Source organism: Rhincodon typus, chromosome 8 (genome assembly GCF_021869965.1).
Source record: "Rhincodon typus isolate 14 chromosome 8, sRhiTyp1.1, whole genome shotgun sequence".
Lineage (NCBI taxonomy): Eukaryota > Metazoa > Chordata > Chondrichthyes > Orectolobiformes > Rhincodontidae > Rhincodon > Rhincodon typus.
In genome coordinates this window covers 29,266,786-29,277,071 of record NC_063339.1, presented here as the reverse complement: position 1 = coordinate 29,277,071, position 10,286 = coordinate 29,266,786, and the positions used below count along the sequence as shown (strand labels likewise).

Here is a 10,286-nt window from a genome sequence, read left to right as displayed (position 1 = left end):
AATGGCTGTCTTGCTCTTGTAGCTGGATATTTGTGTTTTGTCCAATTGGGTTTCTGGTCAATGGTGACATCCAAGATGCTGATGGGGTGTCAATGCTGGTGATGCCACAATGTCAAGGGGAAGTAATTAGAACCTGTTGCAGATGGTCATTGCTTGGCACTTGTAAAGCATGAAGGTTACTTATTCACATGGACTGCTTCATTACGTGAGGAGTTGTGAACAGTGATGTACACTGCAATCAAAGAAAAGGTATTTGATGAAGTAGCTGAAATTGTAGGTCCTATGTTTATGTGATGTCCTGAGGTTGAGATGATTGGTTTCCAGCCATGTAATACAAAATATGAAATGCTGCCTACTGTGGGTCAGGTCAAGTAAAAATGGCACAGGAAATCAAAATCATGTCATGTCTTACGATCCATGTATCAAACCAATAACTTTTAACTGTAAGAATGGAATGTCTTTTTCATGGATGAAAGGACAATGACAAGATTTCACGTGAAGACTTTTACTGGAACAAACAACTAAAAGTACCATTGACTAAGCATTATTTTTGAAAGGGACTTGTATGCGAACTATGAAACTGAACCACCCTTTTTACTCTTAACAGAACAAAAAGAACACTTCAGAAGTATATTTTATACTGCCCTTTAAGTGGAAATTCAATTTACCCAGAGTCCAAACTGATTTTTGGCTCCCCAGGAGCTTTCCCGTAACTTTTCATCCCAGAACCTCCTTTCGCACTGAGGGCTTTGCCCAGTGATTCTTCATCAAACTACAATCTTCCAATTTCATTCCAAATCTTCACAAATTTGGTTCATTTTTTTCAGAATACAACGTCCAAACTAATATTCTTGCATGGTGAATGATAGAGATTTGCAACTCTAATTGCTCTCTCTCACAGATTCCTATGTCTGAGAGTTAAGGGATATTTTGAAAACCTTTCCCCCTCAAAGTTTATCTCTATGGGTCTTCTACTTAAAAGTGCTAACCAGCAATCTTTGGAGACACAAACTCGATCACCTTGGCAAAACGGAGAGTTGAAAGCCCAGCTATTTCCAACATAACATTCTCAACACCTCACTGAGACTTTGAAGACTAGTAGTCCTACTGTTACACACAGATGTTTTTGCCATTATTTTCAAGTATGAACGCCTTACCTCTTCCCAGTAAAATGTTCTAGGCCTTCCTTTTAAATCTGTAATAGTTTGCCTCACTGAAGCATATCATTAGGCAGATTCTGTTTAAATCATACAACTCCTTCATCTAATGCTAAATTAGAGAAGCCCCAAAACATAACCTTAAACATCTTTTTCACTGTATTACTAGTGATAACAGTAATGTGTTAAACTATAGCCAGACTTGCTTACTAAAAATATTAACTGATTATTATCTATTTGAAACTAGCTAAGATTAAAAAGACCACCAAACTATAGCCTTTAGCTCAATTATTTTTGGTATCTAAACAGCACAGATACCTTTGACCAGTGAGAAATATGCCAAAGTCTTACCTTTGTTTTGCTAAAGCTAAATTATACGGGACATAGGCCAATTCCTCAGATTTCCATTGCTCCATATTTAGAATGACAAATGGAGGTGCATCATGGCAAAAGATTCTCTGTGTGAACACACGCTGACCATTACACCTGGAAGAAGAAATATAGTTAGTAACAGATGCATGCCAGAAGCACCGATCTAAGACCTACATTTTAAAAAAATACCCAATACTGGAGGATTTGTCTTTCAATTGGAACACTTCTCTGTCTAATTTAGCTCAGATTTACAATTAAGATATTTTAAAGTGACCTTACATCAAATGCCTCAAAGGTGAGCAGCTAATGTCCTTTAGGGAAGGAAACTGCCATCCTCATCTGGTCTGGCCTGCATGTGACTCCAGACCCAAGGCAATGTGGTCGACTCTAACCTGCCCTCTGGGCAATTCGGGATGGACAATGAATGCTGCCTGGTCAGTGACGCCCTCATCCCGTGAATGAATAAAGAAAAAAAAAAGCTAAGGCAGAAAACTGAAAGCATGGTATGTGAAAGATGAAATTACCTTTCAGCAAAAATACTTTAACTCAGCAAAACTATTTAATTAATGCCACAAAATAACAAATGTTTCCAATGGAGTGTATGCAGTGCAAAGACCTATCAAAGTTTCAACTTTTATACACAAAAAAAATTAAACATGCACTCTTTTCTTTAGAACAGTAAATCAACTTTGAGTCAGCTGGTTAATAATTTCCAAATTCCTTAGCTGCCTTAGAAGTACTGGGTTGTCACAAAAAAAACTACATAATTAGTTTTGAGGCAAGTACTTGACTTCTGAAGATTTTAAATCAAACTATTTATAATATACTGAATCAATGGAAATGTTCATTATAAATGTTTTAGAAGGCATAAATAATTGCAGTTGAAATCATGTTTTTGAAATAAAACCTCCACCCTTATTGTCTGAATGTTGGATTCAAGACCCCCATTTAATTGAAATCTTTTGAGGGGTGGTTTTTATTAAAATCAAGGTTAATCTGTAGATTTTCTTGAGGAAAAGATACTCCTTCACTCCTTTAGAAATATACAGTAGCCTCTCATTCTGGAAAAAAGTCAGTTTTTAAAGAAAAAGTTTGTAAAATTTTTTGTAAAATTTTGTAAAATTTTAGTAAAATTTTAGTAAAATTTTAAATTTTGTTGCAACACCTTGCATGGGAAAAACATTCTTTGCTAGAATGCTATATTACACATCTGTACTTAAATGTTCAGGAAAATAAATGCATTTCAAAAGATTTACATTTGAAATCATATCCAAATATACAATCATGGAATGTTGTGCCCCACCCCGAACACCCCACTCCACCTCTCAAGCATCCAACTAGATGGATGAAGCTTATTTTTAAGAGTTTACTGACTCACCCTGAAACTGCATCTTGCAGTAAAATCAAAACTAATTGCACTGTTGGATCCAGGGCAAATGGAAGATTTTTTTCAATTACATACACAATCCACTATCATACCTTCTAGTAGGCAGCTGCAGAGCAGTAATTACACTGAACAGGTCTTTAGCTCAATCTCTCAACCAAGGAACAGACATGGGGGGAACAAAAGACAAGTAAAAGGACAGGCAAGGATAAAAGGGCATTCATTTACTGGATACTATGTTGGTTATTATTCAACTTTGAGTCATACCAAATTAATTTGGCATTGTTTTATTTAAACACTGGCAGAGCTCCAGCCAGAATCTTATCACAGTAACTAATTTCCTGCGACAGACATTAACCCAATGCATACAAAATGAGCAATTAAGTAACCAGCAAATATATATCCACTTCTGATCAGTTTATAAGAATGTGAATGAAGTGTGAACATACCCAAGTTCTTCGCATAGCTGAGTCCTGGGACAGAACAATTCATCAACTGCTGCTTGAATAACATCTCCCAGGAGAGAATCATGTGAAGGTCTTTGGGGGGAAAAGAGAACTTAGCATCTGAATTAGAAATCAGATCATAAACAATAAAATGCATATTTTCAATATATTCCATATCTAAATTAGATTAAAAGACAAATACTTTGACTAAAATTTCTTACATTAATGCTGATTATAGTGTAATGTTTTCAAAGCACTCATTTTCAATAATACAACACGTGCTTCTGTGATGGGACCAAATCTGGCAATCATTTGATTGTTTTTAAAATTCCGATTTTTTTTTTTACTGGATTTGACTCCTGTAGGACAATACATGATGAACTCAAGTTCATATTAACCAGAAGTACTACCCAAGCAATTGTAGTGTCAAAATTTGTGATTAAATTGACTGGGCAGCATGGTGGCTCAGTGGTTAGCACTTCTGTCTCACAGCACCAGGGACCCAGGTTTGATTCCAGCCTCTGTTTTCTCTGGGTCCTCCTACAGTCCAAAGATGTGCAGGTTATGCAGGGGGATGGGTCTGGGTGGGATGATCTTCAAAGGGTTGATGTGAACTTGATGGGCCAAATGGCTTGCTTCCACACTGTAGGGATTCTATAATGAATGTAGTGTTTACGATTTCTGGTTATTTCTTACAACCTAAACCTGCTTGTTCAAATACTTTTGCCAAAGATAAATCCATAATTTAACAAAGGTCTAAATGAATGATTTGATGTTCGTTCAGTGTAGACTTCTCTTAATTTTTCTGCTAGCTTCCTTCATATTTGAAAGTAGTTTTTCAACAACTACTTCTTAAATAATAATTCCATCTTGTACTGAAGACGTGTAGAACTGTCAAGTGAGAAATTCCTCTTGAATAGGTTCAACAATTTGTTTAAAAATGCAAATCAGTTTTATTTACACTACCTTTGAATGAGTAAAACAATAATTCAAAACTCTGATTTTAAAAAAAGGAATTAGCTTGGACTTTGTAGTTAGTTCCATAATTTCTCTAGATACAACTAGCAATAAATGACCAATTATCAATAACTATCAACAATCCTTTTGTCTTCCTACCCTTTCATCTCATGCTCTATCTTCACCAATCCATTCATTCCTTCCCCCTCTCCTCCTCCCTGATCAGCAAAAACACCTCCTTTTCCTAACTGCTTCTAGTTCTGAACAAGGGTCACTAGCCTCGAAACACTAACTCTGCAATCTCTCCACAGATGTTTCCAGACCTGGTGAGTTTCTCCAGCAATTTCTGTTTCGATTGAGGCAATAAATGACTTTGTTACAGATTTTATTAATGGGATACGTGACACTCTCACTTTTTTTTTTAGACTATTTCCCCTGCCATCCCGTACTTTATTGTTTCAACAGGACAGTCCAAGACCAGCTTCCGTTTTTACAGTACTCATTTTCCATGATTTCTACCAATTGCGACTTTATTGTGCATAAATGAAATTCCAATTACCTAAATGCATAAAGTCATAACTTTTAGCATTCAACAAACCAGTTCCATCACAGGAGCATTTAGTGGTAAGCTAGTTTTAGCACAAGATCACATTAATGCTTTAGCAGAATTAAATCGTCCATTTCATATAAGTGGCATGAAGTAAAATTACAGATCTGACTGGCAAAACATACATACTCATCACAGTATGATGTATCCCAAACTGAAATTTTAAAGGATCGCTTAAACTCAGACCCACTGAAAGCCTAATATTTCTTTAAAAAAGTTAGATTTTGTTCCAGATATGGCGATAAATCCAGAAAATATCTTATGCTTCCAAAAACAGAATGAAACTCATTATATTCCATCCAACATCAAAAGAACACATCTGTCGCACCAGTTTCAGTTATCTTATTTCCCACAGCAGTTATTTCTTCGTTATTTAAAAAAAACACATCAAACGTTATTTTTCTCCTGTATACTCACAGCCAGACAGACCAAGACTTAGATTGTTCCAATTAATTTCACATCATCCTCAGTTCACTGGACTCAAATTAATGTGCTAAACGCAGGTTCCAATGCTGACCAAGAGAAAACAGTACCACCCAGTTCCATGCTGATATAAATAAAAGATCAACCTACAAGATAATAATTGTCTTGCGGTGATCTTCCTGTGCACGTGCAGGACATTTCCTATTGGAACAAAATGTTTCCTGGATTGTAGACATAAGATTCTCCAGATTTCTTGTGAAGTTTTCATGTTCATTTCCAAAAAGATCAATTTCTAATGAAGCTTTGTGGACTTCTGATCTGTATTGACATTTTTCCATTTTATCCCAAATCCACAACAACTTGACAGTTGTGAATTTACAAGAGTCCATCAAATACAGAAAACGCTCAACAAATTCCTTTCCCAAGTAGCTTGATAATTCTCGACAAAAATTCTCATTTTCACTGAGAATTACATACAGCAACATCAAAAACCCATCAATGCTGCAAGTGTTTTTTAGGCTTATCCTAACATACAATGGAGTGCAGGCCATTGCCTTTCTTCCAGCTTTAATGGTATACACTCCACCCGATGGAAGAACAGGTCTCCAGAAGGATCTATCTTCATTTGAATTATTTGTAACAGATGCTCGGATCTCTTCAAATAACGTCTTTGACCTAGAATAAAAATTTTATAAAAAAGCAACGTGCTTAGATATAAATGAAATGACACAAGCTTATACAAAGATACTCAGCGTAAATCAATCAGCATACAAGTTAAAACATCTTCCATTTTTCTTCTGTTATTCCTCATGTTGTGACTATGCAGATAGGTTGAGAAGTGTTTTTTCTAATCTTCATAAAACTAAAAGCTAACGGTAATGTTGCCATGAAATTGAGATTACAAAACCAGACCTCAGCAGTTAGGCAACTGAATTTCTTGAATTCACCAATACAAGTTAGGGATAATCTCACAATGGATTGTACCTGGGAACAATACAATCTTTAGAACAGAAAGTGTGCTTCATTATTTTAGTAATTTCATTGAAACAATTGTATGTTGATTGTTAATCATAAAGATGGATTACAAAGTATATTCTGGGGGTTCTACTCAAATGATTCTTCAACAGAAACAGAATATAACCAAAATTCACCAGTATACAAATATATCCATAATGAAATTTAAAAGCAAAATACTATGATGCTGGAAATCTGAAATAAAAACAAAATGCTGTAAATATTCAGCATATCAGACAGCTTTTGTTGTTAAGTGGTTGTATCTGCAAGCTATGTCTGTGCTTTCTTAACGTAGTCTGGTTTGTTCATAATGACGGTCATGCGCTCTTTGTCTACTGGTAGAATTATGATGTTCTTGTCTTTCCTGAGTTTATCTAGTGCTTTTCTCTCTGTGTTCAGGTTGTCCCCTTTGTTCCTTCTGTGTAGTGTGGGGATTATAGTTTGTTGGATGGCTTGTTATGTTTCGCCCATGAGTCTGTCATCTTTTAATGTAGTCTCCAAAGCGGCCATGAAGTCTGTTCTGTTCGCATCTTTGTGGTTTATAGTTCAGTCCGCGTAACAGGTGGCGATAGACCCAACACCCACAGCTAAGTAATAGGATCACCTAGACACTGAAGGGATTAAAAAATGCAGGACAGATTACCAAGACGGACTACATGAGAATGAAACCAGAAGGCACAAACACTCCCCACTTCTATGGACATCCTAAAGTACACAAACCAAACAGCCCCCTCAGAACGTACCAGGCACACCTTCACACAAACTGGCTAAGAACCTGCAACAGAGATTGAAACACCTAGTTGACAGATCACCATTCCATTCACTAAACCTAAGATTTCCTTGATACCCTCAAGAATATAAAAATCAGCAACGACGAGATTATGGTATCCTTTGACGTCACAGCTTTATTCGCATCACTTCATCAGAGGCTCCACTGATGACGTCACGTAGCATGGTGATGAAACGTCTGAACAAGAGCAAGCCAGCTCGGCGAGCAAGTCAACAACCTCAACCAACATATTCATTGACTTCTGTCTTAGAACCCAAATTTTATTGAATATATTCAAAGGAATATGGTAATAATGCAGGCAGGTGGAGTTGAGGTAGAGGATTAGCTATTACCTTGCCAAATAGTGGAGCAGGCTTGAAGGACCAATTCGAACTTCTGCTTCTTTTATTCTAATGTAGGATTACTGGGGGCACTGTCTTTTGGATGAGACCTTAACTATAGTCTGGTCAAATGGACATAAATAATTTCTATGAAAGAAATAGCCTGAGACACGTATTCCATTGCTGCCTCACCTCATTCACTGTGTATTACTGCATATGCCTAACAAACATGACAAGACTTACAAAAAAACATCATTTTGAAGCAATTTCGGACATCCTACAAAATAAAATGCATTGTTTAATTAAAAATTCTTGCTTTCTTTCACTATTCCTTACAAGAACAAGGGAAGAAGAAAATGGCCAACTGTCCAAAACCATACTGGATAACCTACTCAAAGAAGCTGTTGACTTTTTCAAATTATGATTTGCAGCCACTTGGCAAAAATTCTTTAAATACTAAGACAGACAAATCTAAAATCCAACTGCTTCCATTTTTTTTGCATTCTTAATATGGCTAGGATAAGAAATTTGTATTTCACAGTCTTTTTCGGAGAATGATGCATTCAGGGTTCAAATGATTAAACAATACAAGGCAAAATGACAGTTCTTTCAATGGGCCTATTTTAACTAGTTTTTCTTTTAAATACCATCAGTAAACACTTAACATTGTTCCTTCCAAGTAACATTCTCATTCTAAAAACTAATAGTGCTATGAATAAATTTTTGCAAACACAATATGGCATTGTCACAATCATAGTCCAAAACGATTCCACAAATGCATCAGCCGAGAAATACCTGGTTCATTTGATTAAGTTATGGTTCTGACTTGTACAAACGTGTGCTATTTCACACGTGTGAACTTACTTAGCCAATGACTCGGAGAGAGTATGCATTGTGATTAGTGTAGACTAGCGTTGTTGGAGGGGCAGGCATGTAGCATGAATTTCCATTAGTGAATGTCCCAAAAGTGAACCAAAACCCTTTAAAACATCGTTTAGGTTCACAAAGACATGGTCATTTGGGTAGTTCAACAAGAAAACACATCAACACACATCACTGTTGAAATACAATAATTGCAACTTTCCATCAAGTTACAGGTTGGATTTTTAAAAAAGGGAGACCAAGCCATAAAAATGTAAATTTGCCGACTGTACATTTCCATTTATCCAAATCAACTTTTCCTTACTCAATTCTTAATCCGTAGTAAGACAGCAGTACAAAATTCACGGCGTAGTTTACCATCATGAGTTTTGTTTTAAATGGGCGATTGTACCGACAGGAAAACAAAACGTTTTGTGATAAATCTTCACAGAAATTCGCTTTGGCTAAATTGTGAGAACAAATCCGCCGTCAATAAAGTTTACCAACCGCACCACTAGCCTCTGAAATCCAAAGTGAATTTTTAAGTGCGCGACTGCCAATGTTTTGAAAACTGCATTAGAGTAAGGCCCAGTGACAAACACATCTCGAGTAGCCAGTAAACTGTAGGCAAGTTGTACAGCGAATTCACGCCCGGTTCTCATTCACTCCTAATTAATTTCATCGCTAAATATGGTTTGCTTTACCTTTCGGGTTGGCAATATCTTTTGCCTGGATGTTTCAAGAAATTATGATCATTGCCTGCCATAGAGACAGAACTCGCATCCATGTCGCCATCAATCACAAAATATAAACATACTTCACTCCTCCCTCACTGCCTACTTTGTTATTGTGCAACGTCACCAGCCGTCCCGGCGCACACTGCGCCCCACCTAGCCAGGGAGGGGCTAGGTGGGTGACGGGCGTGGTTAGGACGTGGCCAGTGCTGTGGGGTCGGGAGGTGGGGATTCGCTTGGAAAAGGGCGGAGTTTAGATGGGCACGTTGTGCGGTTCGCTCGCGCCAGCCTGATGTCAACTGCCGTTTTCGAGCAATTAGCGTCTGCAATAAAGCGAGTCCGCAACGTTAAAAGAGCCAGCAGCGTAGTGTCATTGAGTTACATGGCACGGAAACGGACCCTTCAGTCCAACTCGACCATGTTGACCAGTCATCCTAAACTAATCTCAAACAAAAAACCCGAAAGAACTGTGGATGTTGTAAATCTGAAACAAAAACAGAAATTGCTGGAAAAGATCAGCAGGTCTGGCAGCATCTGTGAGGAGAAATCAGGGTTAAATAACGTTTCAGGTCCGGTGACCCTGAGATCCTAAACTAATCTAGTCCTATTTGGCCTACTTCCCTCTAAACCTTGACAACAAGGTGCAGGGCTGGATGAACACAGCAGGCCAAGCAGCATCATAGGAGCAGAGAGGCTGACGTTTCGGGCCTAGACCCTTCATCAGAAAAGGGGGAGGGGAAGGGGGTTTTGAAATAAATAGGGAGAGAGTGGGAGGCGGATAGAAGAGGGATAGAGGAGAGGATAGGTGGAGAGGAAACAAACAGGTCGAAGAGGCGGGGATGGGGCCAGGAAAGGTGAGTGCAGGTAGGGAGTTAGGAAGGGGATAGGTCAGTCCAGGGAGGACGGACAGGTCAAGGGGGCGGGATGAGGTTGGTCGGTAGGAGATGGAGGTGCGGCTTGAGGTGGGAGGAGGGGATAGGTGGGAGGAAGAACAGGTTAGGGAGGCAGGGACGAGTTGGACTGGTTTTGGGATGCGGTGGGGGGAGGGGAGATTTTGAAACTTGTGAAATCCACATTGATACCATTGGGCTGCAGGGTTCCCAAGCGGAATATGAGTTGCTGTTCCTGCAACCTTCGGGTGGCATCGTTGTGGCACTGCAGGAGGCCCAGGATGGACATGTCGTCTGAGGAATGGGAGGGGGAGTTGAAATGGTTCGCGAC

At 38.3% G+C, this 10,286-nt stretch overlaps 2 protein-coding genes across 6 annotated transcripts in view; one reads left to right on the top strand and one right to left on the bottom strand.

The window, feature by feature from the left end:
- The window catches only part of c8h14orf28 (chromosome 8 C14orf28 homolog), a 63,279-nt gene extending 54,082 nt beyond the window's left edge, over window positions 1–9,197 (bottom strand). For 2 of the 4 annotated variants that reach the window (XR_007262575.1, XM_020537436.2), the window contains exons 1-4: window positions 9,036–9,197; window positions 5,497–6,021; window positions 3,363–3,452; window positions 1,509–1,643 (exon numbers count right to left, since the gene is read on the bottom strand). Coding sequence is in view for 3 of the 4 variants with exons in the window: in XM_020537436.2 (XP_020393025.1) it covers window positions 1,509–1,643; window positions 3,363–3,452; window positions 5,497–6,021; window positions 9,036–9,118 (833 nt within the window). In the remaining variant the exon portion in view is untranslated. The remainder of the gene's footprint in view (window positions 1–1,508; window positions 1,644–3,362; window positions 3,453–5,496; window positions 6,022–9,035) is intronic. The other 2 variants (XM_048599695.1, XM_048599693.1) reach the window with 2 other exon arrangements.
- LOC109939134 (kelch-like protein 28) overlaps window positions 1–10,286 on the top strand; it is a 192,455-nt gene that overhangs the window by 62,743 nt on the left and 119,426 nt on the right. The window lies entirely within an intron of this gene.